At 48.6% G+C, this 12,120-nt stretch overlaps 1 protein-coding gene across 2 annotated transcripts in view; it reads right to left on the bottom strand.

The window, feature by feature from the left end:
• Window positions 1-1,271: 1,271 nt before the first annotated feature.
• KIF15 (kinesin family member 15) overlaps window positions 1,272-12,120 on the bottom strand; it is a 428,798-nt gene continuing 417,949 nt past the window's right edge. For both annotated transcript variants that reach the window (XM_029589694.1, XM_029589695.1), the window contains one exon: window positions 1,272-2,871. In XM_029589694.1, the coding sequence (XP_029445554.1) occupies window positions 2,815-2,871 (57 nt within the window). In that variant the 3' untranslated portion in view covers window positions 1,272-2,814. The remainder of the gene's footprint in view (window positions 2,872-12,120) is intronic.

Below are 12,120 nucleotides of genomic sequence, written 5' to 3' on the forward strand. Positions count from 1 at the left end.
TTCCCACACTTCCTTGCAGAACTCTTGTAACTCACAAATATTCTTGTGTTTCTTTGCATGAACTGCATGTTTGAGATTTCCCCACATATTTTCAATATTCAAGTCTGGGGACTGTAAAAGCTATTCCAAAACAGTCATCCTCCTTTCCTGCAAGTACTTCACAGTTGATTTTGAGGTATGTTTCAGATCGTTGTCTTGCTGAATTATCCAAACTCTTTTCAGCTTCAATTTCTTTACTGACTGTGTGATATTAGCTTCTAAGATATGTTCCAAAAAATTTTAGGCTTAAGGTTTGCTATGCTCACTTTAGACAAGGACTTTTTTTGTGATGGGGGCTTAGAAAAGGTTTTGTTCTGACAACTTTCTTGTGCAGAACATTGCTGGATAAGCAACGTTGTACTGTGGACAAGTACTCCAGTGTCAGCTGAACATTTCATCAGGTCGTCCGCAGTTACCTACAAGTTCTGATTTGCAGATCTGACCAGTTTTGGAGCATTTCTATTTGGAGATTTTTCTTGGTTTTCCAGATTTTGACTCAACTAACAGTTCCATGGAATTTCCATTTCTTAATGTTTCTGACAATTGAAAATGCTAGCTGAAAGTGTTTGGAGATTTATTTTTTATAGCTTTCCCCTGCTTTGCGAGAGTGAATTATCTTCATTTTCAAATACCCAGACAGCTGCTTTGAGAGGCCTATGGTTGTTGAAAGTAGTTCAGAACAGTCACAACCTGATGTTAGAATCAGAGTATTTGTTCAACTATAGAATTTTTTTCACATTGCTTACTGATGACCTATCAAGCCAATCCATGTTTTGGACATTAAAACAGAAAACAAACAAAAAAAAAATAAATAAAAAGAGTAATGAATCAACTGGAAGGACGTCCAAACATTTGCATGTATCATATTCACTTTCTATTTCAATCTGTTAAACTCAGCAAATAGTAATTTTGCATTAAAAATTACAGAAAGCTGTCCTGTTTAACTTTGTACCATGCAGAGATAGTGTCAGCTTCTGTTTACTTAAGAGATTCATTGAAATATACAGTTTGACTTGGGATGCATAAACATTTGTATACAACTGTATAACTAGAATTCACATTTGTGGCTCTGTGAGTGGAAGACAGATTTTGCAAATTTTTTTCACAGAATTCTAGTACAGAAATGCAAAATGTACATTATTGCTTAAACAGTTGGAGAGAATAATGACAATATTCCTATTTGTGTACAAAAGCCTTTTATTTGAAAACATCAAAACAGATTATGACAGCAATGAACAAAAATATCTACATTTTAATACAGAACAAAAACTACACAAAGTATAACACCAGCATAGCTGCCACCTGAACAGATGTTTACTGCTACTGTAAATTGTATTTTAAAATTAATTCAAGAATAATCCAAGAATAAAACAGCCTGCAGTAAGAGGCACTTTCACAATGTACTAAGATATAAGTAGAACACTGATAGATGATTCCATTAAGTCTTTAACAGATCCTACTTATGCAGACAGAAGACCTTAGGGTAAGCAATATATAGCTTTGCCTCAGCAGCCAGATGTGCCAGACATTCACATATTAATTTTCACTAATTAAATGTGAACCTCACATTTAAGAACTGGCTCCATTTGCCACAAGAAGCTTTCCAGGCTGAGAATCACTGATCTAGTTTTAAAATAAGGACAAAAAAAAAAAGACTAGTAATAGCTTCTAGATGGAAATATATGGATTATCCTCAACTTGCTAATTGGTACACTAAAGCAGGTGTTCTTAGCTCAGTCCTCAGGATACAACTAGCAGCCAGGTTTTCAAGAAATCCTCAATGAATATGCATGAGATAAATTTGTATGCAATGAAGACAGTGCATGCAAATCTCTCTCATACATATTGTGGATATCCTGAAAACTTGACTGGCTAGGTATGTCCCGAGGACTAAGTTGAGAATCCCTGCACTAAAGTATGGTGAATTCTGGAGATAAGCAACTTTCTGCATTAACTAAAAGTGGCCTAACCTCGTGAATATCCATGAACACCTTTCTTATACTATGAAGAGCACTGTGTCATTAAATACTGCATCTTCATTGTAAGTGGATTCATGAAGAGACTGTTGGCTTTGTATTTGCACAAGGTGTACTTTGTTGTTGATTTGTGCAATTAATAAATAAAGAAAGAAAAGGATAAAATGGCATTTGGTTCCTCAGATTATACACAACTTAATTTAAGACTGTTCTTATGTGGATTTATGGCACTTCAGTTTGCCCTAAGGAGGTTCAGGAATCCTTAGAGGTCTCAAGAAGCATTTTCTTGCTGGGTACCAGAGAAAACCCTTTTTTTAAATAGGGCTCACATAAGTTTCGTGTTAACTGTATATGTCACTTAGGCTACAAAAGATGAATGGCTATGTGATTTTATATCAAACTGTCTGCCAGTCCATAACATGGACTGGCATTCTCTTATGGATATGGTTTTTCAAATTCTGAAATGGAAGGAGTATTGAGAAAGAAATCTGCAATGTGACAGGACATATCCTCCCCTTCCCAGAAAGGACAAATCCTATAATTTACTTTATACACGAAAACAGCCTCACTGCTTTATTTTGAAATCGCAGCTCTTTCCAGGACTCAGCAGTTCTCTCAGTCTCACTACCACAGAAACATGTAATTCAGACAATGATGTAGAAAACCTGTAGTAATGCATTTAACAAATGTACCTTCTATTTGTCATATTTCTCTGAAAACTTCACATATCTAAATTTGATATCTGCAGTATTTCCCCACTTTGCCATCTCTTGTAGCTGGAAGGGATCCTAAAGGAGTGTTATATCTTTTTAACGTCTTTCAGGAAGGCATTCTCAAAGCGCAGCTTTTCAACTTCCTGCAAAAAAAAAAAAAAGAAAAGAACAAATTGTGAGACTAGGCACAAATGTGTATGTTTAAAAAGTGAGAGAAATCTCTCATCTGAGGTTTTCACAGACCCACATTAGCAGCTTTGAGATTCTTGAAAATATTTTTCACTTCCTAAATTAATCCATTTTGCAATGCCAAGGTATGCATAAAACACTCAAAAGCAACTCAAAATATTTTCTGCTTTAGCAATTTCCCTTTCCTCCTTATAGCAGCCTGATTAATGAGGCATAATATTATTATTATTATTATTATTATTACTATTGTTTCTTGTTACAGTCCCCCAGTTCGATGTAAACCGATCTGATATGGTCTTTCTACCATGAAGGTCGGTATAGAAAAGTGTTAAATAAATAAATAAATAAAATAAATAATTGGCATTAGGCAGCAATTTGCAATCAACTATCAAGAGAAAAATATATAAGAAAATTATTCCTTACCTGCTAATTTTCGTTCCTGTAGTACCATGGATCAGTCCAGACGGTGGGTTATGTCCCCGTCCAGCAGATGGAGTCAGAACAAACTTCGAGGGACTCACCATATAGGCCAGTACGCCCTCTGCAGGAGCTCAGTATACAGATTAGCAAAGCCCGAATAAGACAAGTCTGAATCAAGTTTGCGTAACTAGAAATGTAACTAGTAAACTCAACATCAACATGAAATAGGTAACACGACCAACTTGTGGGGAGCTGAGTTCATAACAGGAAAGAACCAGAAACATAATAAGCCGCTAAGAGAGCTAAACAAGCAGAAGAAGCGGAGCAGGACCAGGAACCCAAGAGTGGCGGGCGTCTGGACTGATCCATGGTACTACAGGAACGAAAATTAGCAGGTAAGGAATAATTTTCTTTTCCCTGTACGTACCAGGATCAGTCCAGACGGTGGGATGTCCCAAAGCTTCCCTAAACCGGGTGGGCCCCTGAGAGGCCTGCTCTGAGAACCTGCTCGCCAAATTGCCCAGAGGCTGACGCCGGGAGGTGCAGCCGGTAATGTCTTGCAAAGGTGTGCAGCGATTTCCAAGTTGCTGCCCGGCAGATCTCCTAAGGGGAGACAGAGCGAACCTCTGCCCAGGACGCTGACTGCGCGCGGGTAGAATGAGCCTTGATACCACACGGGAGAGGTCGTCCCGCTCCAATGTAAGAAACAGAGATGCTTTCCTTTAACCATCTCGCAATTGTTGTCTTTGACGCCTGAGAACCCTTCTTCGGACCTGACCATAGTACGAACAAGTGGTCAGTAACCCTGAAGTCGTTGGTAACTTCAAGATAGCGCAGTAACGTACGCTTGACATCCAAGAGACGAATGGACCTTGACTCGTTGGACGCGAAGGATGGAAGTTCCACAGTCTGATTCAAATGAAAGGACGACACCACCTTCGGAAGGAAGGAAGGGACGGTGCGGATGAAGATGCCAGAGTCCGTGAAACGTAGATAAGGTTCCCTGCAAGATAAAGCTTGAAGTTCCGAAATGCGCCGAGCAGAACACATGGCAACGAGGAAGATGGTCTTGAGAGTGAGATCTTTAAGAGTAGCTCCACGGAGAGGTTCGAAGGGAGGACCCGACAAGGCCCGAAGGACTAGGTTGAGACTCCAGGAGGGACATGGATCCCTTAACGGAGGTCGCAAGTGCTTAACTCCCCTGAGGAAACGGGCGATGTCCGGTTGGAGGAGTAGTGAGCCCCCAGGCTGCACCAGTGAGCTAAGGGCAGCCACCTGTACTCGAATTGAATTATAGGCAAGGCCCTTGTCCAGCCCATCTTGAAAAAACTGTAGGATCTGTGATACTGATGCCCTCGTGGTCTGAATGTCCTGTTTGGAGCACCACAGCTCGAAAACCTTCCAGACTCGGACGTAAGCTACCGAGGTAGAAGTCTTCCGAGCCCACAGCAGAGTCGAAACTACCGCCTCCGGGTATCCTCTGCGTCTGAGGCGACGCCTCTCAAAAGCCAAGCCGCAAGACAGAAGAGTTCTGCCTACTCGAAAAATACCGGTCCCTGATGCAACAGACGAGAGAGATGTCCCAGTCGTATTGGTCCGTTGATCGCTAGTTGAAGCAGATCTGCAAACCAGGGCCGACGAGGCCACTCTGGGGCGACGAGGATCACGCTTCCCCGATGCCTTTCGATCCGGCGGAGCACTCTGCCCACCAGGGGCCAAGGCGGGAAGGCGTAGAGAAGAAGATGTGGCGGCCACGGGAGAACCAGGGCATCCACTCCCTCTGCGCCGCGCTCCCTTCTGCGACTGAAGAAGCGGGGGCAGCTTTGGCGTTGATCGCGGTCGCCATCAGGTCCAAGTGTGGGGCACCCCACCGACGGACAAGAAGTTGCATCGCTTCATTGGAAAGGGACCACTCGCTGGGGTCCAGCTGTTGACGACTGAGGTAGTCCACCTGAATGTTGCCCACCCCGGCAATATGCGAGGCTGCCAGTCGTGCAAGGTGAATTTCCGCCCATTCCATCAGAAGGGCCGCCTCGAGCGAGACGAGCCAGCTGCGCATCCCTCCTTGCCGATTGATGTAAGCTACTGTGGTTGCATTGTCCGAGAGGACCCTGACCTCTCGGTTCCGGACCAGAGGGAGGAAGTGAAGGAGCACCAGATGTACCGCTCTGGTTTCCAGGCGGTTGATTGGCCATGCCGCTTCCGTCTTCGACCACGTCCCCTGAGTGGCACTGCGCCCGCAGATGGCTCCCCATCCGACTAGACTTGCATCTGTGGTAACCACCGTCCAGTTGGGCACCTTGAGGGAAACGCCTCGAGCCAGGTGCGCCGGTACCAACCACCACCGTAGACTGTCCCTGGCCGTCTGTGGAAGCGGGAGTATAATCTGATAATCCCGTGAGACCGGTTTCCAGCGAGATAGCAGCGCCGCCTGAAGAGGACGCATATGCGCAAACGCCCAAGGTACCAGGTCGATGGTGGAGGCCATCACGCCCAGAAGCTGAAGATAATCCCAAGAGGTGGGTTCCTGTATCGCAGAGAAGCGCCGTATGTGTTCTGCAAAGATTGAGCCTTGTCCTGCCGGAAGAACACCTTGCCCTGACACGTGTCGAAGGTCGCCCCCAAGAAGTCCAAGTGTTGCGAGGGTACGAGGGAGCTCTTGGAGAAGTTCACCACCCAACCCAGGGAACGCAGAACTTGTATGACCCTGGCCACCGAGGCTTGTCCTTGGCTGAAAGACTTCGCCCGAATTAGCCAATCGTCCAGGTAGGGATGAACCAGAATGCCCTCCTTCCGTAGGGTCGCCGCCACTACTACCATGATCTTGGTAAACGTGCGAGGAGCGGTTGCCAGCCCAAAGGGAAGGGCCTTGAACTGAAAGTGCTGACCCAGGATCTTGAAACGGAGAAAACGCCGATGAGCCGGAAGGATTGGTATGTGCAGATACACTTCCGTTAGATCTAGGGAGGCAAGGAACTCCCCCTGATGCACTGCAGCGATCACTGAGCGTAGCGTCTCCATACGGAACCTGAGGACCCGTAACGACTTGTTGACCTCCTTTAGATCCAGGATGGGCCGAAACGATCCGTCCTTTTTGGGCACGACGAAATATATAGAATAATGGTCCAAGCCCACCTCGCCGAAGGGGACGGGTGAGATGGCCCCTATCGTCTGCAAGCGATCCAGAGTTTGCTGAACCACTGTTCTCTTGAGGTCCGAGCCGCAGGGGGAGAAGAGGAACCTCTCTCGCGGGGGGCGGGCAAACTCCAAAGCGTAGCAGTCTCTTATCGTATCCAAGACCCACTGGTCGGAGGTGATACGCACCCACTCCTCGTAAAAATCCACAAGACGCCCCCCGATCCTGGGGTTGGAGGAGTGGGTGACTCTGGCATCATTGCGGTGGCTTGGGCAGGGGATTCCCCTGCCCCGAACCATCGCGTGAGGGCCGGCGGCCACGAAAGGACCGCGGCCAGGCCTGAGATCTGGAGGAGGTAGACCTAGTCCCCATCTGCCTGTAGCGCCGCTGCGCTCTGGCCCTGGTTCTAGAGGAGCCAAAAGATCTCGACGGACGATGTCTATCGTCAGGTAAACTGTGGACCGCGTTCTCCCCCAGGGACTTGATAATCTGATCCAAGTCCTCACCGAAGAGAAACTTGCCTCGGAAAGGTAGAGAGCCCAAACTTGACTTAGAAGAGGCATCCGCCACCCAATTACGAAGCCACAGGAGACGTCGAGCCGCTACCACCGAAACCATGGATCTCGCCAGGACTCGAAAGAGGTCGTATAGGGCATCCGCCCCGTAGGCTATGGCCGACTCCAGGCTATCCGCCTGGGCGGCTTCTTCTGGAGGCAAAGCTTGAGAAGTAAGGAGTTGTTGCACCCATCGAAGACTGGCTCGTTGCGCGAGCGAGCTGCACATGACTGCTCGCATCCCCAGGGCGGAGACCTCAAAAACGCGCTTGAGGAAAATTTCCAGCTTGTGGTCCTGCGTATCCCTCAATGCTGCTCCGCCCGTCACGGGAATTGTCGTCCTCTTGGTGACCGCTGACACCGCCGAGTCAACCTTTGGGACCTTGATAAGATCCAGAAAATCCTCAGGAAGCGGATACAATTTCTCCATGGCTCTACTGACCTTTAAAGATGCTTCAGGAGTATCCCACTCCCTGGTCAGGAGCTGCAAAAAAGAATCATGGATAGGAAAACCTCGAGATCGTGGCCGGAGGGCGGCTAGAACAGGATCCCCCTTCCTGGAGGACGTGGAGACGGCAGGGGCCACAGGAGCCGGTGGGTCCAGGTCCAGCTCCCGTAGAATCTGAGGAATCAGAGCGTCCAACTCCTCCCGCTGGAAGATGCGGAGCGCACGTGGGTTGTCTCCCTCTGCCTGCGCATCCGGAAGCGCAGGATCCGCGGGATCTGAGGCGTCTCCCCCCGGGACTGGGACCGGCCCCGCTCCTCCCGGCGCAGCCGGGTGGTCGGTGGTGGGGCCCCAGACACCGAGCCCACCAGGTCGGGGTGGCCCTGCGGAGCAGACAGAATCCGTGGAGTCTTGGCAGGAGGGGGGCCCATGTTAAGGCCACCGGGAGCATCAAGGCCCTGCAAATATGCACTGTGCATAAGCAGGATGAATTCCAGGGAAAATCGCGGTGTAGTCGGGAGGGACCCCGAGGGGGGGCCCTCCGTGGATCCCAGGTCCGTCGGTCCCTCCTCCGGATCAAGATTTGGTGGAGAAAGCTCCCCCTCCTCCTCATCTGGCCGTGCTGAGAAAGAATCCCCAGCGCGCTGGAGATCCAAGATGGCCGCCCTTCCCGCCAAAGGCAGCGAAGTGGCCGGCCCGCGCCGCCCGGGCCGCTGCGAAAGGAAGGATAACTTGCTGAGTGGCTGCGAGGTGCCTTCCCCCCGGGGAGGCACCTCGCGCAGATCCCCTCTCTGGAAATCCTCGACCCCGGCTCGTCGCAGGCCGCACATCGAGACGGCCACGGCATCGGGATCGCCGGGGGAGGAGCGGAAAAGCCATGGGGGGGCCCGAGGAGGAGGAAAGGTGCCGCGGGGGGGCCCAACCGGCCGGCGCTGCCCGCTCGAAAATCGCCCCGAAGGCACAGGGGAAACGACCCTCCCTGCAGCAGCGACCCCAGGGAATGCACGTCCTGGGTCCGTGGGGCGGAGGAAGCTGAGGTGGAGAGGCCGGCACCACCGGCTTCCACGAGGCACCCGCTCCCAAGTCAACCTAGACGCGAGGGAAAGAAGAAAACAAACAAAACAACTTACCCTCGGCTAGGTAGGAAGCGAAAAGGAGAGAGAAAATTAGAGGAGGCAAACAGCTTAGCAGAAAGCCACAAACCACGCCTCCCCAAAAATTGTCAATTTTTTTTTTTTTTCAAACTTCAAAACTTGATTCAAGACGCTCCCAAAAGGAAACAGAAAAGAAGAAAGAAGCAGAAGTACTAAAACCCTGCTACTCTGGGGGAACAACCGGTTCCCCTACTCGCATCTGCTGGAGTCAGAAGAATACTGAGCTCCTGCAGAGGGCGTACTGGCCTATATGGTGAGTCCCTCGAAGTTTGTTCTGACTCCATCTGCTGGACGGGGGACATAACCCACCGTCTGGACTGATCCTGGTACAGGGAACTAACATTCCAGTAAAGCACAATAAAAAGTCATACAGGCCAATGCAATATTGTGTGCTCTGGCTAGTGCACAGGTTAACCCATACTTGGACGCGCAAAATGAGTGCCCCATGCAATAAAGGTATTTGCGTGTTCCAAACAGAGCTGATCGTATTTAAATTCCATTTAAATGACTTCATTAGCCTTATCCCTCCATGCGGTAACATGCGTCCAAAACTTGTGCATCCAAACAAGTTTTAACGTTTCAAATTTTGCGCGAGCCCTATCCTTGGTGTTATCGTACAAGGGCTAGTGATAGCTAACGGTTCGTGAAAGGCTTTGCTGCCATTTAAACCATGGAAACCCTGGACCTCTGTCTTGCTAATTTTTCTCTTATGTGTGCAAACCAGATTAAGGACTGCCAGACAATGGAGGGCAATTGTTCATGGAAATAACGATGGAAGAGAGCCATGCTGACCATGCAGCTGCATAGACACAGGTAAGCAAAACAAATTTGAGAAAAATATTTTTTCACTCAATGCATAATTTTCCTCTGGAATTCATTCCCAGAGCTTTAGTGTAACAGGGTTTACCAAAGGTTTGTATAAGTTCGTAGAGGAGAAGTCCATAAACTATTAATCAAAACGGAATATTAGCTTATTAGATCTATTCAATGCTAGTGTATTTGCCAGGTATTAGTGATTTGGATAAGGAAGTTTTAAGATGGCTGTCTTGTGTCATTTTTCTGTTCTTATGTTCCTAGGTACAGCCCTGACCCATCCATTGACCCCGCAGGCAATGTATCATTTGGCCACGGATAACCAGAGACTGAAGTGGAGCGAAGTACCATCTCGGCTCTCGTGCAACTTTAACCCTTTATGAGGACCTGCGTGAGGACATTGACCCCTTGCCTCTCACAACCATGCCATCTCGCGGTTGGTGAAACTTGAGAGCTTTGCATTTTTTTGCAACCGTAAATTTCCAGAATATGGTTGGCCTCGCAGCACTTAGGATAAGTCTTGAGGGTGATAATAAAGCGCATGAGGCAGTATATCTCATATCCACAGGACCCAGTGCAAATCTAGGACATCTGGCGAGGGTTCTTCAAAATAGCTGGGATGCCCAATGTTTGGGTGCACTAGACTGCACCTAAATCACAATGACCCCCAAAGGCAGAATAGGAGAGTGCATTCTGTAACCACTTCCATTCCATGAATGTGCAGATTGTGTGTGATGCACATCTTCGAATTCTGCACATGGTATCACGATTTCCTGGGAGCTGCCATGATTCTTTATCCTTACACATTCATCACTTGGAACTGATTTCCCCACTGGGAAATATGGAGAAGGCTGGCTGCTCAGTAACAGTTGCTATGGGCTAGAAATGTGGAGGGATTATAGAAAACCTGTGGGATGGAGGGATGCGGGGCCCAGGACAAGATCATTGTCTCACCAACATGATGTATGTTATTGCATACTGTTGATTTCTGAAAATATTTTGGTCGTATTATATTGGTATGGTGATGGTGTTTTTAAATGAGTCTATGACTGTTTTTGATGGTTGCTTACTCTACTCTTGGTCCCATGCACTGTAGCCGAAAGGTGGTACGATGAGGCACATACCAGCACGAAGTCTGTCATCAAGTAGACATTCGGCGTGCTGAAAAGCAGATTCCAATGCTTGGACCAGTCTGGTGGTGCCCTGCGCTACAGTAACGAAAAGGTTGCATGCATTGTTATGGCCTGCTGCATGCTACATATTGCGTTGTGCTTCAGGATGGAAGAGGTAGATACTGACTTGCTGCCAGATCCATCCTACCAGATGTCGACGTTTCTCTTGCTCTTGGTTCCATAGCGTGACAATGCGACCACCTGTACCTTTGGGAGTTGAGACAACCCCTTCTGTAGTCCATTCTGCAGGAATTCCAGAATCGCAGGAATTTTGACTGAGCATGGAACGATGTCGCGGTCCTCACACCAGGCTTCAAATACTCTCCAAATCCTTATGTATGTCAGGGATGTGGAGAACTTGCGTGCTCGGAGCAGGGTGTCAATCACTGCCCCCGAGAATCCGCTCTTCCTCAGGCAAGTCCTCTCAATGCCAGGCCGTAAGAGAATCGAGCTGGATCCTCGTGGAGGATCGGTTCTTGTTGGAGCAGGTCTCTGTGTAGAGATAGCGGGAGGGGGCTCCCTGTCAGCAGCCTCTACATGTCTGCGTACCACGGTCTTCTTGACCAGTCCGGGGCCACTAGAAGTATTGGTCCCCTGTGATGTTCTATCTTGTGGATGATTGCGCTCAATAGGGGCCACGGTGGGAAGGCGTATAATAGAGTTTCCTGTGGCCAGGTCTGTATCAGGGCATCGATTCCCTGGGACTGAGGTTCCCGCCTGCGGCTGAAGAAGTTGGGCACTAGGGCGTTGGACCGGTTTGCCAGGAGGTCCATGGTTGGTGTTCCCCGACGGTTTACTATCAATTGGAATGCTGTGGTCGACAGCCTCCATTCTCCTGGATCTAGACTTTCTCTGCTGAGGTAATCCACAGTGACGTTGTCTTTCCCCGCGATGTGGACGGCCGAGATCTTTTGAAGGTTCGCTTCCGCCCATGACATTAGGGGGTCTATTTCCAGAGACACCTGTTGGCTTCTGGTTCCTCCCTGACGGTTAATGTATGCCACTGTTGTGGCGTTGTCTGACATTACTCTGACTGATTTGTCTTGGAGTCTGTGTCCGAACCATAGGCAGGCTAGTCTGACTGCCTGGCTTCTAGGCGATTGATGTTCCATCCAGACTCTTTTGTTCCATTGCCCCTGGGCGGTTAGCTCCTGGCAGTGTGCTCCCCATCCTCGTAGGCTGGCGTCCGTGGTGAGCAGGACCCAGGTTGGTGAGGATAGTTTTACTCCCTGGCTCAGATGGCCTTCTTGTAGTCACCATCGTAGTTGGGTCCGAACTTTGTCTGGGAGCTGAAGACGTATGGTGTAGTTCTGGGACAGCGGATTCCATCGTGATAGGAGTGCTGTAGGGGTCTCATGTGAGCTCTTGCCCATGGCACTACGTCCAGTGTGGATGCCATGAGGCCAAGGTCTTGGAGGTAGTCACATGACGTGGGACGAAGCTCGCTCAACAGGGTTCGCAACTGGGTCATCAGTTTTGATCTCCTTGTCTGTGTCAGGATGACCTTGT

The sequence above is a fragment of the Rhinatrema bivittatum genome, chromosome 2 (assembly GCF_901001135.1).
Source record: "Rhinatrema bivittatum chromosome 2, aRhiBiv1.1, whole genome shotgun sequence".
Lineage (NCBI taxonomy): Eukaryota > Metazoa > Chordata > Amphibia > Gymnophiona > Rhinatrematidae > Rhinatrema > Rhinatrema bivittatum.